The sequence below is a fragment of the Chaetodon trifascialis genome, chromosome 3, assembly GCF_039877785.1.
Source record: "Chaetodon trifascialis isolate fChaTrf1 chromosome 3, fChaTrf1.hap1, whole genome shotgun sequence".
NCBI classification, from domain to species: Eukaryota; Metazoa; Chordata; class Actinopteri; order Chaetodontiformes; family Chaetodontidae; genus Chaetodon; species Chaetodon trifascialis.
The window spans coordinates 17,479,855-17,503,906 of record NC_092058.1 but is presented as its reverse complement, the minus strand read 5'-3'; the positions used below and the strand labels follow the sequence as shown (position 1 = coordinate 17,503,906).

The following is a 24,052-nucleotide window of genomic DNA, read 5'->3' as shown; positions in this document are numbered from 1 at the left end:
TCCACGGCGTTGCACTGGAGATGTTGAGGTTTAGTGTTAAGAGTCCCACCTGGTGGTGAACCTCACTGATCCTCTGGCCTGAGCTAATAGAGTGAGGTCATGGAAAAGGGCTGTGCCGTGCCCTCACTGTTACATTACAGTAACTGCAATAAGGAGGCAACTATTACCAGTTATTTGGCATTGGTGTGATCAGATGCAAGATTTATTCTCATATTTACTCTTCCTGAAGTACGCTGTCTGTCTGTGTGTGTGTGTATTGTCTCAAAAGCAGAGCAGCTGTTCTCTATCTCCCGCTACAGAACTTTGTGTTCCTCCATTTTGGCTGACTCTTGTCCGTCCTCTGGCCTCTGTGCAGTCGAGGAGCTCACAACCTCTTACTCATTTCAAGGCTGCGGAGCAGAAAAAATGACTGTATTTCTCATCCGATGATGAGGTAGTGCAATGGAAAGTAATACACTAGCCGCTAGCAACTGTTATTGTGACCTTTTTAGTGAGCTATTTGTTGGATAAAAGCCTTGAATCACACTGTGTTCTTGGTCATTAATACCAAGCTGTCATGTCCTTAGCCCTGACTCTGCTGCCATACAACAGTCTGCCAGCACTGAGCTGCTGCCAGACAGTCCACACTTGGCCTTTTAACATAGTACTGGGATTGACGTGCTTCTTTTCCTTCCCCCTTTTTTCTTTTCTCTCTTCTCCCTCTTTGTGGTTTAATGTCTCTCTGTTCTTTTTCTTTCACCTTCTCAACTGTTCTCTGTATTCATCTCTATCTTCCTGTCTCCCATCTTCTCTCTCTTCTCTCTGTTACTTCATTCTCTCTCAGACGTCGGCTCTGTGGAGGGCTTGGCGTACCACAGGGGCTGGGATATGCTGTACTGGACCAGCTACACTACGTCAACCATTACCCGCCACACCGTGGATCAGAGCCGCTGGGGTGCCGTTGACAGGCACACCGTGGTCACCATGTCGGGAGATGACCACCCCAGAGCCTTTGTCCTTGACGAGTGTCAGAGGTTAGACGAAAGCGTTAATTCACATCATGTCTCACACATTCCTGCACGTGCACATCACTGATTTGGACTTTCTCCTGCAGCCTCATGTTTTGGACCAACTGGAACGAGCAGTCTCCCAGTATCATGCGCGCCACGCTGACTGGTGCCAATGTCCTTGTGATCATTGGCAATGACATCCGAACCCCTAACGGCCTGGCCATAGACCACCGTGCCGAAAAACTCTATTTCTCTGACGCCACACTAGACAAGATAGAGCGCTGCGAGTACGACGGCACCCGGCGCTACGTGAGTAACGTCCGCACTCACATGCAGACACACACAGTGTACATCATGCTGCATGATGAAAATATTTGTACTGCGGGATGATTATATGAAGGAGTTTCCCAATATCAGCTGTCAGTTTGTTTCACTGCTGGAATTTCCTGAGTGTGTGAGCTCGTGGCTGTGGTTGTGCTTCCCCCTGCAGGTGGTGCTGAAGAATGAGCCGGTGCACCCGTTTGGCCTGGCCGTGTACGGGGACTACATCTTCTGGACTGACTGGGTGAGGAGGGCAGTGCTTCGGGCTGACAAATACACAGGAGGAGACATGAAGGTGCTGCGTGCTGACATACCTCAGCAGCCGATGGGTATCGTCGCCGTGGCCAATGACACCAATAGCTGTGAGTTTTCACACAGAGTGAAGGATCTAGCTGTTTGTGTGAGTGAGTGTCATTACTGTTCACTGTAGTCACACTGTGACAGCAAGTGTGCCTTTGTCCTTTATCACAGTGCAGTTTTCTGTCATATTAATGTCAGAGTAAGTCATAATAATAAGAATTTGATCAATTAATAATATAAACAGTAAAAGGTTTAAGTGGTTTGAAATACCAATCAGTTTGTGTCATCTCATATTACACTAATATGCACCATACATAAAGCACAGAGATTAATAAAATAATCACTATATCAACCTTTTTTTACATTAATAATTAGTTGTGCAATCATTTGCTTGGCAATATCCTTAAAATTCATTACTCCACAGATTACCATTCATAGGCTGGGAAGGCCATCACCAGTCTATCTAAAAGTTTGAATGTACTTTAAGTGTCACTTTTAAACACAAAACACATGAAAAAAGATGCTTTCTGCCCCAACAGAGCAGTTTATGAGGTGAGAGAAGTAATCAAAGCGTGACACTGCAGCAGATTACGCACACGCACCAGAATGGGCCTCCAGCTTTATCTAAAATCTCCACCTCTTTCTCCGTCTTATTGTGCATCCCCCATTGTCAGTGCAGCCCTGCGTTTTTTTCTCTGCCATATCGTCAGCCATCTTCTCCCTCAAGTCGCCTCGTTCAGTAAACTCTCTCGTGCTCCAGTACCCAAAGCGACCATACAAGCCTAGAGCCTGAGGTAATAGCTGCAAATCCCATTTAGATTGAGTCACATTGAATTATGCATTCAGCGGAGGCAAAGCCATTGCCACATTCATGCAGGCGTATCTGTCTGCCTGCTGATGTGGATACACGTGTCTGTATGTGTGTGTGTGTGTGTGTGTGTGTGTGTGTGTGTGGGTGTTTGTGTCTCGGGGGGGCGGAGGTTTGTGTGACTACCTTTCCCTAACTTCCCTCATCTATTCGTAGGTGAGTTCTCTCTGTGTCGTGTTAACAATGGAGGATGTCAGGACCTGTGTTTGCTGACCTCTGAGGGGCGGGTCAACTGCAGCTGCCGTGGTGACAGGAAGCTTTTGGAAGACAACACCTGCACAGGTAATACAGGACAGGGAGCCATAAAAGCAAAAGTTTGACTTTGCTGAAGTTCCAAGATAAAATTCTGCACACAATTTTATTAAGTTATTTCAATAAAGTATTCTTTATTAAATCTGCAGATCTGGGGTGCAGGACCTCTTTTGCACACAGACCATAATGTAATAAAGTTACAAGCAAAGACTGAGATCAGACTTGAAGTGGATTTGAATGATCGTCCACCTTTCATGCCTCGGGGGAAGGCAACTCTTCTCAAGTGCGTTTTTCTGTCTCTGTCTCACAGCGCTCAACACTACATGTAACAACATTGATGAGTTTGAGTGTGGAAACGGAGACTGTGTCAACTACACCCTGACTTGTGATGGCATGGCCCACTGCAAGGACAAGTCTGATGAGAAACAGTCCTACTGCGGTGAGTGGAACCTTTTCTCTGTCAGAACGGTTTCTGCTGCAGTCTTCTTGTTGACATTTGCAATTTGAGTCTGCATTATTTCCTGTCTGGTTCTCAGCCAACCGTGTGTGTAAGAAGGGCTACAGACGGTGTGTGAATGGCCGCTGTGTGGGACATAGCTCCTGGTGTAACGGTCAGGACGACTGCGGAGACAATTCCGATGAAGTCTTCTGTAACGGTGAGTCGAGTCTTCTGATCAAACAAGTTCTTCCTGCCTGCAGTCGTATGACATTTTCAAATGATGTTTAAACTAAACACCGTCTCTTGTCTTTGCGTCTGTCAGCCACACTGTGCTCAGCCGATCAGTTCCAGTGCAGAGACGGAGGCTGCATCTCCAACTCCAGCAAGTGTAACCAGAAAGTGGACTGCGAGGATGCCAGTGATGAGATGAACTGCAGTAAGTTCAAATGAGCGGATTCTGTCAGAGTAACTAAATGTGAATGGATAAAAGCCAACACTTTCTCCCAGCTACGGTATAAAGTAGTGCTGCTCTCTTTGTTAAGCTGCCACCGACTGTTCCAGTTACTTCCACCTGGGAGTGAAGGGAGTGACATTTCAGAAGTGCGAGTTCACCACACTCTGCTTTGCCCCTTCGTGGCAGTGCGATGGAGCTAATGACTGTGGAGACTTCTCTGATGAAAGAAATTGCCCAGGTATTTTATCACCCTCTCAAATACACATATTTTCTCATAGCTAAATCTGCATATTCAAGGAAATGAATGAATGAATTTATCTGATGATTCATATCATAGCATTGCAATGCAGTCATATACACATTAAAATCACAGAGAATGAAAACGCAATAAAGCCTGAAGACTAATTATTTTGTCGTGGATTAACATTTTCTGATTCCAGAAGAAAATAAAGGTATTCACACAGGGAATGTTTTAATTTGTTTATCCCAGTTAGTCAGCGCTGTACAGAGGGACAGATGTGCTGTTTTTTTATGATGGGAAACTATTAGTAAGGCTATTAGTAAGAGAGAGAGGGTTGATCTTTATGTGGAGGTCTTTCTGTGCAAAGTGCAGTGGGATCAGATGGTGAGCAATGTGGGGGAAGAAAACTATGAGCTAAACAGGAGCAAAGGTTATACGGAAAACTAGTCATCTGTAAAGTGTGCATTTCACACTAACAGAGGTTAAATATAAAAATCATTCCTCCATTTGAGTGATTGAATGATGGAAGACATTCCGGGTTTGTTAAATGTTGTAGAAACTGAAACTATAGGCCCAATGTCAATCCCTGTACCAAGTTAATTTAATAAGTTAAGTTAGTAAATCAGTTAATTTGAAAATATTGAATTTCAAAGAAAGGTGTGTAATCGGCCTTTTAATGTTCATACATTTTATCTGATCAATGTTATTAATGTTTGTTTATTAACTGGCCCGTGGCCTTCTGTCATTTTGCAAAAGTGTCCTGTGAGCAAAGCACGCTGAGTGTCCCTGGATTAGAGCAAGGAGTCCAATTTGGATTATTCCAAATGAAACAAACAAAAACAAACATACCAAAAACATTCCTTGTTTTATGTTCATGTTTTCATCCATGAAATTGTGGTATTGGAGGAAATTCTCTTTGAAAAACATTGTAATCTCTCTTCATGCTGTTTTTTCTCTTTGATGTCACTCTGCCAGGGAGCGGGAAAACAAAGTGTCCTACGCCCTTCTTTGCCTGTCCTAGTGGACGTTGTATCCCCATGAGCTGGACTTGTGATAAGGAGAACGACTGTGAGAACGGTGCCGACGAGGCTCACTGTGGTAAGTTCACATACAAGAACCTAAACAAGCTCAAGTGCAGCAGACCATTACTTTATTTTGGCGCTTGTGTTTTGCACTTTACACATTCTTTCTGGACCTCTAGATAAGTTCTGCTCAGCCTCTCAGTTTGAGTGTGGGAACCACCGCTGCATTCCCAACCGCTGGGTGTGTGACGGAGCCGACGACTGTGGTGACAGCAGCGATGAGGACAGCAAGTGCAGTGAGTGTTTAGGGCTGACAAATATGGCACAATAAAAATAAGAATATGAACAAGCATGACATGCTCATCCTCATTTGTGGATACTGGACCACTCTTATATTCCAAATTCGAATTATGTGATTGATATCGAAGTTCATTGCATGTTCACATAAACTCATTCATCAAAATGATCTTCAACAACCTCTTTCTGTCACAGAGACCAAAACCTGCAGTCCTGAGGCGTTCCAATGTCCTGGATCACACATGTGTATCCCTCAGCGCTGGAAGTGTGACGGAGACAAAGACTGTCCTGATGGGGCTGACGAGAGCGTCAAAGCTGGCTGTGGTGAGTGCAGGCGAGGGTTAAAGGCATTTTGATAACCCAGAGATACAAAGGAAGACATAGATCCATACTGCACCTGTAGGGGTATACATCCTTTTACCTCATTCACTCACCAAGTGTTTTTATTTCACAGTGTTCAACAACACGTGCAGCAGCAATGAGTTCATGTGCCAGAACCGACAGTGTATTCCCAAGCACTTTGTGTGTGACCATGACAGCGACTGCAGCGACGGCTCAGATGAGTCCCAGGAGTGTGGTGAGTGGAGTCTTAAACACTTTTTCCTGATGGGGTGATTTAGAAAAGCTCTCTCCTCCTCGCTTGACTTCCCGAACTCTCCTTCACCGTCATGCTGTTTCTCGCTGCAGAATATCCGACATGTGGACCCCATGAGTTCCGCTGTGCCAACGGGCGATGCCTCATCCAGAGTTCATGGGAGTGCGACGGAGACTTCGACTGCCATGACCACTCAGACGAGGCCCCAAAGAACCCACGCTGTGCTGGCCCAGGTTATATCCTTACAGCCTCTTACTTTTTCTTTTATTTGCTTGTCTAATTATTTTACATCAGTGATCATGTCTAGTTTTCATCTGTAGCTTTTGAGCATGTTGATGTAAAAAAATGAAAATGTAGCCAAAGACAAAGGATAAACAACATTATAGCACATACAACAGATCAGCAGGGCATGGAGAATGCAGATAAGATAAGATAAGATAAGATAAGATAAGATAAGATAAGATAAGATAAGAGGAGAAATTGGGGTGTTACACGAGCTACTGCAAACACTCCACTGGAGCGGTGCCATCTTGGCATATCGTCCAGTATGAGTGCATATGTTAATGCACATAGAAGTGAATGTGACACCAATGCTGGTTATCTTTATGAAGCACTCTCAACAGCTGTGACTGAAATAAAACCCGGAGGCTCTGAAGTAATAGCATCTGCATCTGTTGACATTTTCTCTTCATTTGTTTCTCATTTCATTTCTTTCTTTAATGGAACAGAGAAGAAATGCAACGACACCGCGTATGCCTGCAACAATGGAAACTGTGTAAATGAGACATTGCTCTGTGACCATAAGGACGACTGTGGCGACGGCTCCGACGAGCTGAACTGCTTTATTAACGAGTGCCTGAACAGCAAACTGAGTGGCTGCTCCCAGCTCTGTGAAGACCTTAAAATAGGCTTCAAGGTAAGTGAACAGCATGAAATTCTGACTTGAGTTCTTCAGTAATAGGTGTGTAAATTAAGCGGCATGCACGGTTGCTTTACCTTCTCTGGGCTTTGCCTCCTTGCAGTGCAGATGTCACCCCGGCTTCCGTCTGAAAGATGATGGGAAGACGTGTGTGGACATAGATGAGTGCACAACCACCTATCCCTGCACACAGCGATGCATCAACACGCACGGCAGCTTCCACTGTCTGTGTGTGGAGGGTTTCCAGCTTAGCCCTGAAAACCCCACCATATGCAAATCCACCTCTGGTAAGAAACATGACAAGATTAGTAACATTCAGAAAGTGTTGCTGGTAAATCATCTAACATATGACGTCTCCCTCCCTGCAGACGAGGAACCCTTCCTGATCTTTGCCAACCGCTACTATCTGAGAAAGCTCAATTTAGATGGATCCAACTACACACTCCTCAAACAGGTGAGACTTGCAGATGCAGTTTGTCTTTTGAAGTGCTTGGAAATCCTGCAAACTATCCTGCATGAGTTTATCGCTGGCCCAGACTAATGCAGCTCCCTGTGCTTTGGTAGGGCTTGAACAATGCTGTGGCTCTGGACTTCGACTATCGCCAGCAGATGATTTATTGGACAGATGTGACCACCCAGGGAAGCATGATCAGGCGCATGCACATCAACGGCAGCGATGTTCAGGTCAGTGTGGCAGCATCTCGTCTAAGAAGGATAGCGGACAGTGAAATGTGCTGATAAAACCTTCTTGGTCCAAACATAAATCCAGCATTTAAAATGATTAATTAACCTTCATTTGTATGTGCAGTGAAAACCCAGGAAAAATAATTAACTTCTTCATTGTGAGGCACAGATTCAGAAAATATACACTGCTTGCTCTTTTGTTAGGTCCTTCATCGCACATCACTCAGCAACCCAGACGGTCTGGCTGTCGACTGGGTGGGAGGAAACCTGTACTGGTGTGATAAGGGACGGGACACCATCGAGGTGTCAAAGCTGAATGGAGCGTACCGGACAGTCCTGGTCAACAACGGCCTGAGGGAGCCACGTGCTGTGGCTGTGGACGTACGCTATGGGTAAGAGTGACTCTGCACAACTTTGAAGATCTGAGTCAGAAAAAGTAGCAGCAAATGTTTTTTTTTTGAGCAGAGAAAGTTTATTTGATTCTGTTTGAAGTCAGATGGGTGCATTTTAGAAATATGAAGTCCAGCTTATTGGTTGATTACATGCAGTAAGTGCATTAGACTTCTGGAACCGAGAGGCTGTTCAATTCTGTTTTATTATAACCAATAAACTGAGCACATCCCCGACAGGTACTTATACTGGTCAGACTGGGGTGACAGCCCACACATAGGGAGGATCGGGATGGATGGCACCAACAGGAGCGTTATAGTGGAGGAAAAGATCACCTGGCCCAATGGCCTGACGCTGGACTTTGTCAATGATCGCATCTACTGGGCCGATGCTCGAGAGGATTACATCGCATTTGCCAGCCTAGATGGAACCAACAGACACACAAGTAACACACGCATAAACTCAGTGGGAGTGTCTTTGTGCTCGTTTCCAGTTGTTGTTACTAACTTATTTGTCTCGTGTGTGCCCATGTAGTTCTGGTTCAGGATATCCCCCACATCTTTGCAATGACTCTGTTCGAGGAGTACATCTACTGGACAGACTGGGAGACAAAGTCCATCAACAGAGCCCATAAAACACTGGGAGTCAACAAGACCGTGCTGATCAGCACCCTACACAGACCGATGGACATCCACATTTACCACCCGTACCGCCAGCCTGAGGGTAAAACCAAGTCACCCGTCACTCACAACCACATGTAGATCCTCATCTATCTGCCTTTAATTCTACTTGTGTACATTTGCTTGCTCTTCAGTGGCTGACCACCCCTGCCAAATCAACAATGGAGGCTGCAGTAACCTGTGTCTGCTCTCGCCCGGAGGGGGCTACAAGTGTGCCTGCCCCACTAACTTTTACCTAGCAGCTGATGGCAAACAGTGCTTGTCCAACTGCACTGCAAGCCAGGTGAGCTAGCTTGAGGCCTTTGTTTTAGATATAGGCCTTTATTAACACATTATTAAATCGAAAAAATAAACTAATTTCTCCTCTGCTCCTTCAGTTTGTTTGCAAAAATGACAAGTGCATTCCATTTTGGTGGAAGTGTGACACTGAAGATGACTGCGGAGACCGCTCAGATGAGCCTGCAGACTGCCGTGAGTATCTACTGCAGCCTGACTATAATAAGTTGTAGTAACACATTATTGTTGCAGTAACTTTTGCTCTGGTTGATAATGTGCTGGGTTTTGTCACTGTAGCTGAGTTTAAGTGCAGACCAGGCCAGTTCCAGTGTGGTACAGGCATCTGCACCAACCCGGCCTACATCTGTGATGGAGACAATGACTGCCAAGACAACTCAGATGAGGCCAATTGCGGTACACACTCACACACCTGCACATACTTACAGCACTTAAATCTTTTCCTCAGGTGTACCTATAATAACCTATATCCTCTGTTACCCACTGTTTGTTTTCCAGACATCCACGTGTGTTTGCCAAGTCAGTTTAAATGTTCCCACCCAAGCCGCTGCATCCCTGGCATCTTCCGTTGCAATGGACAGGACAACTGTGGAGAGGGAGAGGATGAGAAAGACTGTCGTGAGTCTCATTGCCCTTCTGGTTCCCTTAGGCCCTTTGTCACTGTTTGCCCTGCTAGTGGCAGTGTCTACTGTATGTCTTTCTGTCCATGTATCTGAACAACACTTTGGTTTAGCGCAAGATAGCTCTACAACTTGAAGCAAGACTAAATTTTGTCCTCACTGGATGAACCCTACTGTTTGTAGTGACCGCTTGAGCTTTCCTCTGTAGCCTTCCTTTAGCCAGTTTCCACTTCCACATACTGTATGTCAAAATCTAATGAGCCTACAGGACATTGTTGAACACTTTGACGGTCTCCAGAGGATCTCTGTCCATTTTGACCTTTTCCTTTAGCAGTGGCCTTAGGCCAAATGATGTTGCATAATGTAATTGCCATGACATTTGCTGAGCACATTCATCCTCCACTAAGGGAGATTACATGAACTGTTCTGTCGTGCCATTCTGAGGTCAAAATTTACATTTTAGCACCTTTAACTGCAAGGCTGCAAGAATAGCAAAATCAACGTGTTATTACGTAATGCTGCAGTCTCCGTGGGCCACTGGCAGGACTTCAGCACTGTAGTCATTTTCATTGTGAAAGTTGTGATTATGTAGCAGTTCGTCTTTATGAAGTGGACTATCTGTCTGTCTCCTGCACAGCGGAAGTGACATGTGCCCCCAACCAGTTCCAGTGTGCTATCACCAAGCGCTGCATCCCACGGGTGTGGGTGTGTGACAGGGACAATGACTGTGTGGATGGATCTGATGAGCCTGCCAACTGCAGTAAGACACAGCTCATTATTACTGCAAGAAATAAGTCTACTTAACAGCATGAACAGGGTTCTTTAATAGGACCTGACTGATAATATCGATTGGAGGCTCTGGATGTCTGTAATGGATGAGAAAAATACAGCTCGGATTCAATAACACTGGACGCTGTGAAAAACCTAAATAAAACAGAATGTGATAATTTGCTAATCCTTTTTGACACATACTCAAAGATGATACATATTTAATGTTTCACCTCATCAACTCCATTGATGTTTGTAAATATATGCTTCTTCTGGATTTGATGCCAGCGATACATTTCAAACAAGTTGGGACAGGAGCAACTAAAGACTGGGAAAGTTGTGGTAAACAGGTTGATTAGTAACAGGTGATAGTATCATAATTGGGTATGAAGGGCATCCTGGAAAGAATCAGTCAGGTCATTCACAAGTGAGGATGGAGCGAGGGTCACCACTTTGTGAATCCCACTTCATAAACTGTTGTCAGTATATACAGTTTGTTTGCTAATGATTGCATTCTGTTTTTATGTTTCACACAGCATCCCAACTTTTTTGAAATCACGGTTGTTATTCTAGAAAATATTGCACTGTTGTTTGGAAAATTATACAGCCACAATAGAACTGATAGCAGGAGAGTGTTGATTTATTCTGCTGTTCGTGATTGCACTGATCATTGTCGAAGTTAATTTTCAGACATTGATATTAACAATATTATCTATTTGTTATCTGTTAATTCTTTCACAGAAACAGTGTGAATAATCTCATGCCCAGTGTCGACATGTCTAATCCATTAAATCCTCTCTGTCGCAGCTCAAATGACATGTGGTGTGGATGAGTTCCGCTGCAAGGACTCGGGGCGCTGCATCCCAGCGCGTTGGAAGTGTGATGGAGAGGATGACTGCGGGGACGCTTCAGATGAACCTAAAGAAGAGTGCGGTAAGAACTGCGTGGTAGATGGAGAAAAGCAGGACAGGAAGTTGGTAATAGGGCCACAATTGTGCTTACTGTGTCTGTTTGGTGCTCAGATGAGCGGACATGTGAGCCGTACCAGTTCCGCTGTAAGAACAACCGCTGTGTGCCTGGCCGCTGGCAGTGTGACTATGACAATGACTGTGGGGACAACTCTGATGAGGACAAGTGTGGTAGGTTCTCTCTGATTCTTTTGACAGCCACAGCCACAGCTCATTGTCTGCATGGGAACAATGATTCATAATATAATACGAGCTCTACTGTAAGCAGACTGTTCTCAGATGCGATGGGTTATCGTGGTAAGCGATGTATCACCTTTCACTGCGTGTTCGTCTGTTATAGATTTACTCAACTACACGCATGGTTGAGACTTTGATTTCATTTTGCGTTAATTAGTTCTGTGGCCATCTGCACATCTCACATCATCTCATGTCTATTTTGCATTTCACACTGGCCTGTTGATGTGAGCCAGAGGTAGGTGTTTTCACAGTTTCAGCTCAGCCATCCACAACCTCAGCTCCCCAGTCCTGCGTGTGCCCCCAGCTTTCTTTTTTTTTTTCTTCTGTGAGCCTTTTCCTCTCCTTTTCAATCCCACTAACTCCTCCAGCTTCTCTGTTACAGTACAGAATGTTGTACCATCCCCACCTTTGAGCCCCATGAGTCAATCCTGTGATATGAGTTATGAGCCTTATTTTTATCCATGTATGTGTGGCTCTCAACAGAGCACCCTGTGTTCTTTTTGCAGTCTGCTCTATTCCCACCTTTCTCTTCTCTTCCCTTACGCCTCTCCTTGCTCCTTGCCTCTGCGCTCTGTTTCTGCTTAATTATCTTCTCTCACAGTCCTAAGCTGTCTTCTCTCTGCCCTCAGTGCCTCGTCAGTGTTCAGAGAGCGAGTTCGCCTGCACAAACGGTCGCTGCATTGCCGGCCGGTGGAAGTGCGACGGAGACCACGACTGTGCCGATGGTTCAGACGAGGTATAGCTCAACCTTCCCGGCTAGCGTTCTGCTTTGAAATTTGATACACCAGGGATACTGATGAAAAACTATTTATTTTCTTTGGTCCAGAATGATTGTGACGTGAAGTGCGACAGTGATCAGTTCCAGTGTAAAAATGGCCATTGCATCCCCATCCGCTGGCGTTGTGATGCTGATGCTGACTGTGTGGATGGCAGCGATGAGGAGAAATGTGACAGTGGTGGTAAGAAACATACACATAGCCAAACGTGTCATGCTGAAAACATGAATCAGCTTATGTTTCATTCTTCTTTCCTGCGCTCTCACCATCTCATTTCAGTGGGTAGACACTGCCCCCTGGATGAGTTCCAGTGCAACAACACTCTTTGTAAACCCCTGGGCTGGAAGTGCGACGGCGAGGACGACTGTGGCGACAACTCAGATGAGAATCCAGAAGAGTGCAGTAAGTATCTTTACATTTCACACATGGACAGTAATCCATTTTGAATACAGTCCTTAATGTTTCTCCCCTCCTGTCTCCTAGTTAAATTCCAGTGCCCGCCCACAAGGCAGTTTCGCTGTCATAATGATCGTGTGTGCCTACCATTGTCAAAGCGCTGTGATGGCGTCAACAACTGTGGGGACAACAGCGATGAAGTCAACTGCCGTGAGTTTTACTAGCTTACTGTAAAGTCATATGAATCTGACTTTTAATTTTGCATGTGATAATCAGAGTAATGACCTCACTGTGACTCGTCCAACAGTGCCTCCTTCCACACCAGTATGTCAAAAGGATGAGTTCCAGTGCTCCAATGGGCGTTGCATCAGCTCTGTCCTGCGCTGCAACTACTTCAACGACTGTGAGGACTATGGCTCTGATGAAATCCACTGCAATAAGAAAGGTGCGTTCCGTTGCAGTAAAGTTGTTTTGACAGTGCATATTCTGCGTGGTTATCAGTGTGAATGCATGCTGCCTGTCTGTGCTTGCAGACACTGTGCTGAATGACTGTCGCAGTAACAGGACAGTGTGTGGAGATGGAGATGAAGCTCATTGTGTGGTGAACGGCACGGACTCTTTCTGCTCCTGCAAACCGGGCTTCCAGTCCAATGGACGTAACAGATGTGAAGGTACAGTTATCTCTGCCATTGCTCCGTTTTGCATTGTTAAATCATGGCTGAAATTTGCTTGAAGACTTCAAGCTATGTATAACGTGCTGTGCACCGTGCGGCTTTTCACAGATAAGAATGAGTGTAGGCAGTTTGGAGTGTGCTCTCATATCTGCAACAACACCAAGGGTTCCCACAAGTGCAGCTGCCACAAGTACTTCACCAGAATCAACGAGACCTGCAAGGCTGACGGTGAGTACTTCTACCATAGGGGAAACTTGTTAGCTTTATCTATATACTGTATATCCTCTGTGTACACTGATCTCTGCTCTACTACAATGATCTGTTGCATCCTCAGCTCCGAGACAAGTGCTCTACATCGCTGACGACAGTGAGATCCGCAGCCTGGACCCCTCCATGCTAAACTGGCGCTATGAGCAGATCTTCCAGGGTGATGCCAACGTGCGCATCGATGCCATGGACCTGCATGTGAAGACCAACCGCATTTACTGGACTAACTGGCACACAGGGCGCATTTCTTCCTATGACTTGCCTTCTTCCTCCTCCTCCCCCAATAGCAACCGTAACCGACGGCAAAGTGACTCGAGGGTCACAAACGTAGAGGTAAGTGTGTGTATTGTGTGTGTGTGTGTGTGCGTGCTTGTACTTATGCATGCATGTGTTGTACAGTAAACATAAAGACGACAGGCAATGCATGTGTTTCCAATTTTGCTCCATCTCTGTGTTCAGATCCCTGATCTGAAGATGCCTCGTGGCATCGCTGTGGACTGGGTGGCAGGAAACTTGTACTGGACCGACTCTGGTAGAGATGTCATTGAGGTGGCCCAGTTAAGTGGAGGACGTCACCGCAAGACTCTCATCTCCGGCATGATCGATGAGCCTTACGCCATTGTAGTCGACCCCCAGAGAGGGTGAGCAGGTCTTGGGAGATTGGGGGGGGGGTGAAATAGCAAAGATAGCCACTTGTACAAAATAACTAGAATGCAAATGGAGATTTGGTATAAAATCAGTGGTAAATGGAGCTTTTACATTTCCTTCATTAGGAAAATGTACTGGGCAGACTGGGGGAACCATCCCAAGATCGAAACAGCTGCAATGGACGGAACCATGAGAGAGACGCTGGTAGAGGAAAACATCCAGTGGCCAACAGGTAAAATGTTCAGAATGTCAATGTTCTTAATCATTTGTTCCATATACAAAGAGCAAGTCTTTAATCTTCCAAACCTTTTCTAATACCACGTTCTCTCTCCTTACAGGTCTAGCGGTGGACTACTTCAATGAGCGTCTGTACTGGGCCGATGCTAAACTCTCCTTGATCTGCAGTGTGAGGCTGAACGGCAGCGATGCCGTTGTGGCTGTGAACAGCATTAAGAACAGTTGAGTGGCATATGCTCACAATGGCACAGTTTGTGTGTGACTTAGTTGTAACTTTATGTGGGTGGAAAATGCATGAATGTGTATTTTAGCATGGATACTGTCTGTGAAGCTTCTAGAGCATGTCCTCTGTGTCTCTGCTCAGAGCTCCATCACCCCTTCAGCATAGACGTCTTTGAGGACTACATCTATGGCGTCACCTACATCAACAACTACGTCTTCCGAGTGAATAAGTTCGGCAAAGGCCCCATTGAGAACCTGACGACTGGAATGAACCACGCCACGGATATCGTTTTGTACCACAGATACAAGCAACCTGAGAGTGAGTTGAAAACAAACGCTCCTGCTGCTCACTAAAACAAAGACATAAGGACTGATTTTTGTCATTCTTTCTCTGTCTTTGTTAGTGACGAATCCCTGCGACAGGAAGAAATGCGAATGGTTGTGTCTGCTGAGTCCCAGCGGACCAGTCTGCACCTGTCCCAATGGACGCACATTGGACAACGGCACCTGTGTGGAGCTGCCCACACCCACACTGTCTCCCATCTGTGAGTAAACCCACAGTCCTGCATACAGAATGCACACACAGACACTGGCTATCTGGATTATTCTGCATGACTGAAAAAAATGTCATCACTGACAGCTCCTCCAAGTGGTTCCTGCTTGGTCCAGTGTATGAACGGGGGGAGCTGTTTCCTGAATGCCCACAAGCAGCCCAAGTGTCGCTGCCAGCCCAATTATGGAGGGGATCGATGTGAGATTGACCAGTGCAGGGACTACTGCAAGAATGGAGGCACATGCACGCCCTCCCCTACAGGTAGGATACAGACATTGCATGCTGGTTTTGGTATTTTGTGTTCTCTTTCTTTTGCTCGTACAGTAAGACTAAGAGTGTATTGTAGTTAAATAAAGCACTATGTAGGCGAAAGTATGGCTTTGCAGGCCATTTTTATGTTTCTGCTGGCCCAGTAACTTGAGAAAAATATGAATCCCTTTGCATGTCTGTCCCTCCACAGGTTCTCCTACTTGTCGATGCCTGACAGGCTTCACAGGGCCAAACTGTAACCTGCACACCTGCAAGGATTACTGCAAAAATGGAGGCAACTGCACCGTCAGTGCCGGAAACCAGCCAACCTGCCGCTGCCCCGCTGACTTCCTGGGTGACCAGTGCCAGTACAGTGAGTGTTCCCACTATCGACTCAAATACTTCTGCTGACCAATGAGGAACATAAGAGAACTGCAATCAGAGTACCTGTAGTAGATGTAGTGTACTTACGTGTGTGTGTGTGTGTGTGTGTGTGTGAGCAGGAAGCTGTGAAGGCCACTGCTTGAACAAAGGCACATGTCTCCAGAGTGAAAATGGCTCCAAACTGTGCCGCTGTCTGCCTCAGTACACTGGCAGCACATGTGAGATTGACAAGTGTCACTATTGCCGTGATGGCGAGTGTATCCCCAGCGACAGCTTCACATCCACAGGGGACTTCACCTGCCGGTAGGATTCACTGATGCGCACGTTATTTAGTCCACTCAAAACAAGTTACGCGTACAACATTGTCCAGTCTCCTCATTGCCACTGACAGTTTTTCCCATCTTGTATAGCTGCACAAATGGAAGAGTCCAGCCCAGCTGTTACACATGTGATACAAATGAGTACTGTGCAAACGGTCAGTGCTCGATAAACCCCATCTCCCGCCTTCCAGAGTGCAGGTGAGGCACAATTTGTTTTCAAAACTGTTATTGAGTCTAAGTATCTCCAATGTTTCACTGCACACATGCATATCTCTATTTCCTTTCTTCTTGTCTGTGTGTTTGTGTGTCTGTGTGTGTAGATGTTCACCTGGCTGGGCGGGGCATCGCTGCGAATCCGTGACAACCAATGAGGGTACTTCAGGCTCAAGCGGGCGTAAGTTGACTGTCCTGCTGTGACGTAAATAATAGCACTTCTTTGAACTGGATGTGGTTGTGATTCTTCGTGCAGCGTGCAGCTTACGGTCGTGTGTGTGTGTATGCAGGCACAGCTTCCATAGTGATCCCTGTGCTGCTGCTGTTGCTGCTGGTCCTGCTGGCTGTGGGGGCGCTGCTCTGGTACAGAAGGAGGATGAGAGGGTGAGTAACTGTGACACATTTAAACACCAGAGACAGCTGAGACCTCTTTTTGTCTTTGTTCTCCCTCTTTCTCTTCCTTCTTTCCTTTCTTCCGTCTGCACTTTTCCTCTCCTCTCTGTAATGGCATCTCTTCTGCTCCTCAGGTCTAGCCGGCCCGGCAAAACCGGCTCCAGACGCTTGCGGTAACAGTTGCAGGGGTTACACTTACCTTCCATTCCCTCATTCGATTCTGCATCCTGATGCTCTCTCTCTCTCTCTCTCTCTCTCTCTCTCTCTCTCTCTCTCTCTCTCTCTCTCTCTCTCTCTCTCTCTCTTTCCCTTACCCATAAGTCTTGGTTGCTGTGGAGTGTTTGTTCCTGTGGTGAATGTCGCGTCATTCTCTCAGATGTTCACGGGAGCTGCAGCTCATCCTGCTCCTTCAGTACACTCTCGTGTTTAATCGCCCTCGTCAGAGCAGCTCCAGGGCAGATCTATTGTAAATGATGCATTGAATAGATCTGTCTGTGCACTAGCCAGTGCTGTAGATCTGTCATGCTGTTTTCCATCATATTGTGTCATACTGTACTTACTGTACTGTGCTGTGGTTTGTATTGTGGTAGTGTCTCTCATAGTGAGAAATGGACAGTGTGACAGCATTCCTCCAAGCTCAGACTGGAAAATGCAATGTGAAAAATCCAGCATTTACTCAGAGGTAGATACCATGGTCCATGCAGACATTCATAGCATATTATAGAGGATCTATTACGGCTTTATTGTGGTCTTAAAGGATAGTCTGTACATTTAGTCATGTATCCAGGTCCACTGTGTCTGGATCTGGCCTAAATGAATGCTGGGTTTGTGTTGGTGCCTGTGCTGTGGCTTCGTTCCCTCAGCCTGGATGGTGGTGAGAGTCATGCGATGCCTCTTCCCTCCCTTCATAATGTGGCTGTGTCCCTGCTTGCACTGTTCAGACTCTTTATAACCTGGAATAAGACAAAAAGATGTGACTGCGCTCTTCATATTTTCTATAGGGCCAAGGGCTTCCAGCACCAAAGGATGACCAACGGGGCCATGAATGTTGAGATCGGAAACCCTGCCTACAAGATCTACGAGGGCGAGCCTGATGACGATGCCGGGGAGCTGCTGGATGCAGACTTCACTCTGGACCCAGACAAGGTAGAGAAAGATAGCAGGCATGCGAATCTAAACACAAATGTTGTGGCCTCTGCATATATGTAGTGTCTAATGGGGGATTTTTAACTCTTTCCAGCCCACCAATTTCACAAACCCAGTATATGCCACTCTGTACATGGGAGCTCACAACAGCCGCAACTCTCTGGCCAGCACAGATGAGAAGAAGGAGTTGCTATCACGTGGGGATGAGGAGCCCCTCGTGGACCCCCTGGCATAGACTTTCCATTGGCCTGGATCACGCTACTCCAAACACACCCCTCTTCTTGCCTTTTAAAAGAAAAACGGAACAAAAAAATTGATAAAAAGTGTGTGAGAAAATTGATAAAAAGTGTGAACACTGTATAAAATGTACAAAAATGAAGGACTACTTTTGTATGTGATTGCAGTATTATATTTTGTTCTTTTGAGATTCCTCTGGTCAAAAATGAGTAACATTTTCTATGAGAGATTTTTAATTTACACTTTGTCCCTTACCCTTTACCTAAATAGCCACTACCTCTGTGCAAAATGAAATGGAAACAAGAAAATCAGAAGAAAAGATGCTATCATTGGAGCAATTTTAATTTTTTATTTTTGTATGAATTGTATAGAAAAGAAAAAACGTTGTTCCATTTCACCAGTGCCAACTGTTTGTTGTTTGTGTTGACTTTGAGCGGGAAAGGCAAAACTCAAAGTTTTCTAAATCGGTACATATGTCGTCTCGCTGGGTTTCTCGGTGGGGTTGTGTGAGACAGATTTGTGATAGCACCGTTTGTGTACAGCACATGTAAAATGTCAATACCAGATGGCAACTACAGTATTTCCACAGAATTTTTTCTCAGAGAACAATGTTCATGAAATGATTGTGTTGTCTTCCTTGCACAGAATTCATGTTTTACGGTATAGTGTGTTCTGTAGGCTTTATACCGTAAGATGTAAAGCAGGTATGTTTGTTTTTATCACGTTGTGTGACAGTTGGAGCTCACGTGTTGCTGAAGTGTGAGCGCGAGAGGCGTTTCGGTGTGTGAACATGAAGTGGGAGAGTGAGGAAGTTGGTCGTGGGTTAAACATTCCAGGCAGAGTGGTGGGTGGAGATTACAGATGTAAAGAGGTGGTGTGGGTGAATGCCTTCATGGGCGGGTGGTTGGCTGTGCGTACACATCACAGCTGGCTAATGATGAGCGGGCCACAGCAGATCCAAGACTTTGATGGACAGTGCCTGCAGCATTTAGTTGTCTGTTACAAGGGTCTTCCTCCAGAAGGAAAGGAAGGCTGCAACCATGTAAATTGGAAGGAAAAAAGTGCAGATGGCTTTTGCTTGTCTTTTATTTCTCCAGTCCAGAACAGATAACATCCACCCGGCTTTGTGAGTAGATTTATCTTTCTACTTTCAGAGGATCAAAGTCTGTATGTTCACAGTTTTGTAATGACTCAGTTGTAAGTGCATTATGTTCATTTGGTCCTTTAGCATTTCTCTGCTCTTCATGAGCTCTTTCTAATCTCTCACTCTCCTTTGTGCCCTGCTGCTGCTAATGCTACCATTCTGGTCGCTCTGACACGTCCTTACGCTCAGCCTCTGTCCCAAAATGCTGCTTCTGTCAGAAATGTGTCAGCCATATCTTAATGCATGTGAAAAGTAACACCAATCTTTAATGTAACTACAATAACAAGTTTTTATTTTGCTTACCTGTCGGCAAGTGTTATTTTATGCTGTTGTATATGTTTTGTCTTTAATTGAGAGAGAAGTACAATCATTTTACCTAAAGAACATTTTTGCAAAATCATACATGCATTTTCAGAATTGTTTTTTTTTTTTTTTTTTTTGATTAGTCTTTTTTTTTTAATGAAAAATGACACATAGCTTTTATAGTAAACAATGCATGGAGGCTCAGACTTTCTTCTGGAAAGAGAATACTGTTTAATTTTTGCTGGAGTACTTTACAAACTAAATAACAGATATTGTTATAAATAAAATTTTAAAAATTGTACAGAAAACAAGCCAATGTGTTTTGTATTTTGTCCAAACCATGTGCTGATAGAGTGAAGAATAATGAGTCAGTGTGGGATGGATTAATGATTTAATAGGCAGCCAGTGAAGCACATGCATACTGTAGACATAAAGTTACATTTATGTGTGCAAATTTCATTCTTATTCTCTTAGAAATTGGAAAAACAAAAGTTTGAGGACATCCTTCATTACAGAAAAGTTTTGATTAATAGGTGAGGATAATGCATGTCACTAAACCATAAACTCTGAAGCTGTAAATGCTGTCTTGAGCACCTCAAAGCAGCCCTCGCTGAAGATGTGAAAAATGACAAGAAGAGAGACATTCAATATAATAGCCTCTGCATTCCAGTAATTACCCATTTTAAATGACTCTCCTCAGCCACTTTGAATCAAAGTCTTCACTTGATGCCTTTCGCCTTCAGCTCCTCTCTGACTCTGCTCAGGTAGCCTGGGTCAGGATACCCAAATCTGTGGAAACACATATGTACATATGTACACGGGTTAGTACTGAAAGTAGACTTGACATCAAAAGAGATATATTTAAATTAACTAAGGTTTAGTTACTGTACCTCTCTGGTCCTCCTCCAGTGGAGGTCTTGTGGTGAATGTCGTTCCAGGTCACCTGGTTCTCCATCCCAGTCGTTCTGGACACTCCAACAGTGAAAATGAGCTTCTGGTCAAACGCTCTCTTCAACAGTCGCAGCACTTCTCTACCTTCTTTGCTGTCTGGCAGATACGCTTCTCTGTGAATGCCAGAGTAGTGCCTTCCAGGATTTGGATGCTGTTTCTGGAAAAGGAGAGCAAGACAAAGACACAGCTGAAAACCACGTTAGAAATTAACTTACAAAATTACAAACCTGACGTGACGTCTCCAGATATTTACATGAAGACATTTACCTTCTGTATTCCACTTGGAATAACATAGGTGATGACGATAGTGCCGCAGTATGGGAATCCAGGGAGGGATGAGGAAACTGTTTGGCATGACATATGTCCATCTGGCTGGTCTCCCTCTACCATCCCAAAGACATGTTTGCATACAGGACAGATGGGCCCCATCGTTTTTTTGGCACTTTCCAGGCATTCCTCACAAAATTCATGTTTACACTTGAGCTGTTTCTTATTGGTAAAACGATCCATGCATATAGGACAGTTTTCCTCCTTAGTGTCTCCTGCTGGTGCTCCTCCTCCTCCTCCTCCTGTGGGTGCTTCAGTGTTGTGAGTGCTGTATCCTGATTGGCCGTTGAACACAGATGCACTGGCCCCCTCTGACTGATAAACACTGCTCAAGTTCTTGGGTGAGTCACTGAGGCCCATGGCGCCAAGGCGCTGGGTGAAGTTCATGGGCGATGTGGCAGTCTTCTGGTACAGATGGAGCAGAGCTCTGAGAGCATGGCTCTCCATCGCTGCGTTTCCTGATGATCTTTTATAGCGAGCTCTGACTTCAACTTTGTCTGGACTGACGGGTGATTCTTTAAAATCCACACCAAACTTAGCTTTGATCGTAGCTAGTTGCTCACCAAAGGAAGTATTCATCAGCCTCCAGTAATCAGCTTCAACGGTTAGTCCTGCATCGATGAGAGGGTCGTTGATGATCATGCCAATGTTCAGTGACATGTCTTGAGACGCCCGTGCAGACTCTCCAGCAGAAGTGTCGGCATTTGTTAAGGTTTTCTGTGCGGCATTTAAGGACTTGCTGATGGCATCTTGACTTTGCTGTGGCCCACAAACAGTCATTTCTTCAGAGGATAGAGTAAGTAAAACCTTGTTCTCAGGTCTTCCGATGATTGCCAGCGTCTCCTTCAACTCTTCTGGACCTGTGTACTTGAAAGGAAAAACTGAGCCATCGGATTCACCCAAGCACTTCTGAACAAGGCTGGTGAACTCAGAGAGAGCTTTCTGTGGGCCTCCATCTTTCTGGCCGGCCTGAAAACTCACATTGACTTCTGCCTTGATTTGAACTCCGTTATCTTTCTGGATGCGTTCAAATTCCTCCTTGTAGATGTGGCTCACGTACCAGAAATGGCACACTGGGACAGTACACATCTCCTCTCTTGCAGTAGAAACTGCTGCTGATCTGCTGAAACTTTGTTCTGCCGGTAGCACTTTCTCCTGGATAAAATACAATGGACTAATTCAGTCGAGAGCATTCATTTCAGTGGACTTGATTCTTACTGATTTATGACACAGCACATACCTGCCGTGGCTCTGGCACAAATGAATGAGGACGAGTCACCGCAGCTTCCTCTGGACTTTGTGTCTTCAGTGGTGTCAGACTAACAGATGTTATTGTGACTGTTTTCCCATCTTTCCTGGTCAGTGTTTGTCCACCCAGTTTCTGAAGCTCGCTCAAGGCTTAAAAGGAAGACAAACACAAAATAAGTGTGATTTTCCTCCAAAAGAAGTAAAATTATTCAAATGGACAGAAAAAATGCTGGTAATAAATGTGCAATTTAACATTTGCTAAAAAGAATCCAGTCATACTGCACCTGGAGCAGGTTTAATGGTTATCACAGCTCTCCCTTCCTCTGAGATATCCGACACTGTACAGTCTGACCGACCTTTGCCTTTGTTGGCCCACGTCTGAAGAGCTCTCTCCAGTTCTACTCGACATTTCTGCGGCTGACGACCCTCCGACCACCTCAATGCGACGTAGACGGTGACTGGAGCTTCTTCTTTGCTCTGTGATAAAGGCATCAGAGCCCAAAAACATGTTCATGACGCTGTGTAAGAAGCAAGATGGCACAAACTCCTCTGCGACATTCAGGTTTGACAAAAACTTCTTCCAGCACATTTCAGTGTTGTATAATGAAGTGAATGTCCCCACGAGCAATTTCACAACAGAGAAGGGTCATGCATACAGTACATGTGGTACTGGAGGTAACATTACTTTGATTTCATTACAGCTTTATGCAGTGTCGATAAGTGTGTAGCATGATAATAGAGAGCAGCAATAAGTCTCCATTTTCATACTTTCAGTTTCGCAGAGGCTTTACAGGAAACTCAGCCTGGATCTTCTACACAGCAATTTTTTAACTTAAAATCAAACACTGGACTTGCACCAACACGTGAGCACGGACACACACACACACACACACACACACACACACACGAATACCTACCTCAGCACAGGCATCCTGAGATGCTGGAGGATGATCAAAACCCTACATGAGGGAAGACAGGACATTTACCCGGAGGACAGACTTCAAAACACACCTAACTTTGACCTGTGCTGTTCCCACTGAAGACAGTCAGTGTGAGCCTTCACATGTTGTCATGAACACCAGTGACGTTCATACTTCATCATCCTCAGCTGTACACACGGCTGATGAAGACACTCACCACCTCCATGGGCTCCTCTGAGTCACCGTCTGACATTTTCACCGTCTTCCTCCTTTAAGACACAGCGATGAAGTCTGTGGGTCAGAATTCAAGCAAACAACAATTGTTAAACAGGTGTGTTTGTATAAAAACTGCACTCACACACGACAGGTGAGTCGACACTGTGTTGAAAATGAACGCTATCGCTGGGCTCCACTTTCGGTTATGATAAGCCACTGCAAACTTCGTCCGGTTCTAACGTGGCTCTTTGTTTTTCTAGTTTCCGACATTTCTGACAGACAAAGAGCAAAAACATCGAGTCCAGTTTTTAAACGAGCACACAGGAGGTAAAACAGGAGTTTATCAAGTTTAATTACCTTCTGCTGGCTGCTGACTTCAGACGCGGACTCTTCCTGATAAATGAAAGTGAAAGTCATGGAGCTTCGCGAGACACGTGACGTCACTGTGAGGCCGCGAGCTTTTCACTGTTAGTCAGTGCGATCATCATCGTCATCATCATCATCATGCTGGACAGGCTTTTTACTCCTGCACTATACTGAAGATGATTTTGAGGTAGTACCACTTAACTTTACTGAACTACATGTCAGGGTACTTTTTACTCCACTACATTTACTTGACAGCTTTAGTCACTCGTTGCTTTGCAGATTCAGGATATTAGTAGAAAATATCATCAACAAATACATCCTAATGTATTGTTCAAGACGAAGCTGCCCACATTTACTTTACTTAAACATTAATGCATCAATTGTTTCAATTAACTGATATACAGAGTATTGTATTGGAATAATAAGTACTTTGTGAAATTTTGTGAAAAGTAACATTTTGCAGGCAGGACTCTTTCAGAATGTGGTATTAGTAATTTAGTAATCAGTAAAATAGCTGAGGACTT

At 45.0% G+C, this 24,052-nt stretch overlaps 2 protein-coding genes across 3 annotated transcripts in view; one reads left to right on the top strand and one right to left on the bottom strand.

Annotated features, from left to right (window-relative positions):
- LOC139328724 (low-density lipoprotein receptor-related protein 1-like) overlaps nt 1-19,811 on the top strand; it is a 90,123-nt gene extending 70,312 nt beyond the window's left edge. Inside the window, exons 42-90 of one of the 2 annotated variants that reach the window (XM_070958690.1) lie at nt 824-1,013; nt 1,094-1,298; nt 1,480-1,672; nt 2,635-2,760; nt 3,041-3,169; nt 3,267-3,386; nt 3,492-3,605; nt 3,712-3,861; nt 4,840-4,962; nt 5,066-5,182; nt 5,379-5,507; nt 5,638-5,760; nt 5,871-6,011; nt 6,507-6,694; nt 6,801-6,984; nt 7,066-7,151; nt 7,262-7,381; nt 7,586-7,773; nt 8,011-8,216; nt 8,306-8,494; nt 8,586-8,734; nt 8,829-8,922; nt 9,025-9,141; nt 9,244-9,363; nt 10,003-10,125; nt 10,941-11,066; nt 11,156-11,272; nt 11,968-12,074; nt 12,165-12,297; nt 12,394-12,516; nt 12,598-12,720; nt 12,818-12,955; nt 13,044-13,181; nt 13,293-13,412; nt 13,519-13,784; nt 13,911-14,092; nt 14,225-14,331; nt 14,438-14,557; nt 14,701-14,877; nt 14,963-15,103; nt 15,199-15,372; nt 15,572-15,733; nt 15,864-16,047; nt 16,155-16,262; nt 16,385-16,458; nt 16,568-16,661; nt 16,805-16,843; nt 17,672-17,816; nt 17,911-19,811. In XM_070958690.1, the coding sequence (XP_070814791.1) occupies nt 824-1,013; nt 1,094-1,298; nt 1,480-1,672; nt 2,635-2,760; nt 3,041-3,169; nt 3,267-3,386; nt 3,492-3,605; nt 3,712-3,861; nt 4,840-4,962; nt 5,066-5,182; nt 5,379-5,507; nt 5,638-5,760; nt 5,871-6,011; nt 6,507-6,694; nt 6,801-6,984; nt 7,066-7,151; nt 7,262-7,381; nt 7,586-7,773; nt 8,011-8,216; nt 8,306-8,494; nt 8,586-8,734; nt 8,829-8,922; nt 9,025-9,141; nt 9,244-9,363; nt 10,003-10,125; nt 10,941-11,066; nt 11,156-11,272; nt 11,968-12,074; nt 12,165-12,297; nt 12,394-12,516; nt 12,598-12,720; nt 12,818-12,955; nt 13,044-13,181; nt 13,293-13,412; nt 13,519-13,784; nt 13,911-14,092; nt 14,225-14,331; nt 14,438-14,557; nt 14,701-14,877; nt 14,963-15,103; nt 15,199-15,372; nt 15,572-15,733; nt 15,864-16,047; nt 16,155-16,262; nt 16,385-16,458; nt 16,568-16,661; nt 16,805-16,843; nt 17,672-17,816; nt 17,911-18,051 (6,863 nt within the window). In that variant the 3' untranslated portion in view covers nt 18,052-19,811. The remainder of the gene's footprint in view (nt 1-823; nt 1,014-1,093; nt 1,299-1,479; nt 1,673-2,634; nt 2,761-3,040; nt 3,170-3,266; nt 3,387-3,491; nt 3,606-3,711; nt 3,862-4,839; nt 4,963-5,065; nt 5,183-5,378; nt 5,508-5,637; nt 5,761-5,870; nt 6,012-6,506; nt 6,695-6,800; nt 6,985-7,065; nt 7,152-7,261; nt 7,382-7,585; nt 7,774-8,010; nt 8,217-8,305; nt 8,495-8,585; nt 8,735-8,828; nt 8,923-9,024; nt 9,142-9,243; nt 9,364-10,002; nt 10,126-10,940; nt 11,067-11,155; nt 11,273-11,967; nt 12,075-12,164; nt 12,298-12,393; nt 12,517-12,597; nt 12,721-12,817; nt 12,956-13,043; nt 13,182-13,292; nt 13,413-13,518; nt 13,785-13,910; nt 14,093-14,224; nt 14,332-14,437; nt 14,558-14,700; nt 14,878-14,962; nt 15,104-15,198; nt 15,373-15,571; nt 15,734-15,863; nt 16,048-16,154; nt 16,263-16,384; nt 16,459-16,567; nt 16,662-16,804; nt 16,844-17,671; nt 17,817-17,910) is intronic. The other variant, XM_070958691.1, reaches the window with a different exon arrangement.
- Nucleotides 19,527-23,604, bottom strand: dtx3lb.2 (deltex E3 ubiquitin ligase 3L b, tandem duplicate 2). Its single transcript, XM_070958693.1, has 8 exons — nt 23,520-23,604; nt 23,164-23,237; nt 22,944-22,985; nt 22,311-22,503; nt 22,019-22,176; nt 20,719-21,933; nt 20,391-20,608; nt 19,527-20,289 (listed from the first exon to the last, which is right to left on the bottom strand). Exons 2-8 carry the CDS (start codon nt 23,197-23,199, stop codon nt 20,220-20,222), a joined length of 1,932 nt encoding a protein of 643 aa, XP_070814794.1. The 5' UTR covers nt 23,200-23,237; nt 23,520-23,604; the 3' UTR covers nt 19,527-20,219.
- Between the last annotated feature and the right edge of the window lie 448 nt (nt 23,605-24,052).

What these genes read in the sequence shown, in the direction of transcription:
- dtx3lb.2 (XM_070958693.1), bottom strand. Translation starts at nt 23,199, where the DNA reads ATGTCAGACGGTGACTCAGAGGAGCCCATGGAGGTG. An exon ending in AACCATTAAACCTGCTCCAG is followed by an intron (nt 22,177 to 22,310) that starts GTGCAGTATGAC and finishes CTTCCTTTTAAG; the next exon opens with CCTTGAGCGAGCTTCAGAAA. An exon ending in ACTGGAGGAGGACCAGAGAG is followed by an intron (nt 20,290 to 20,390) that starts GTACAGTAACTA and finishes GTGTTTCCACAG; the next exon opens with ATTTGGGTATCCTGACCCAG.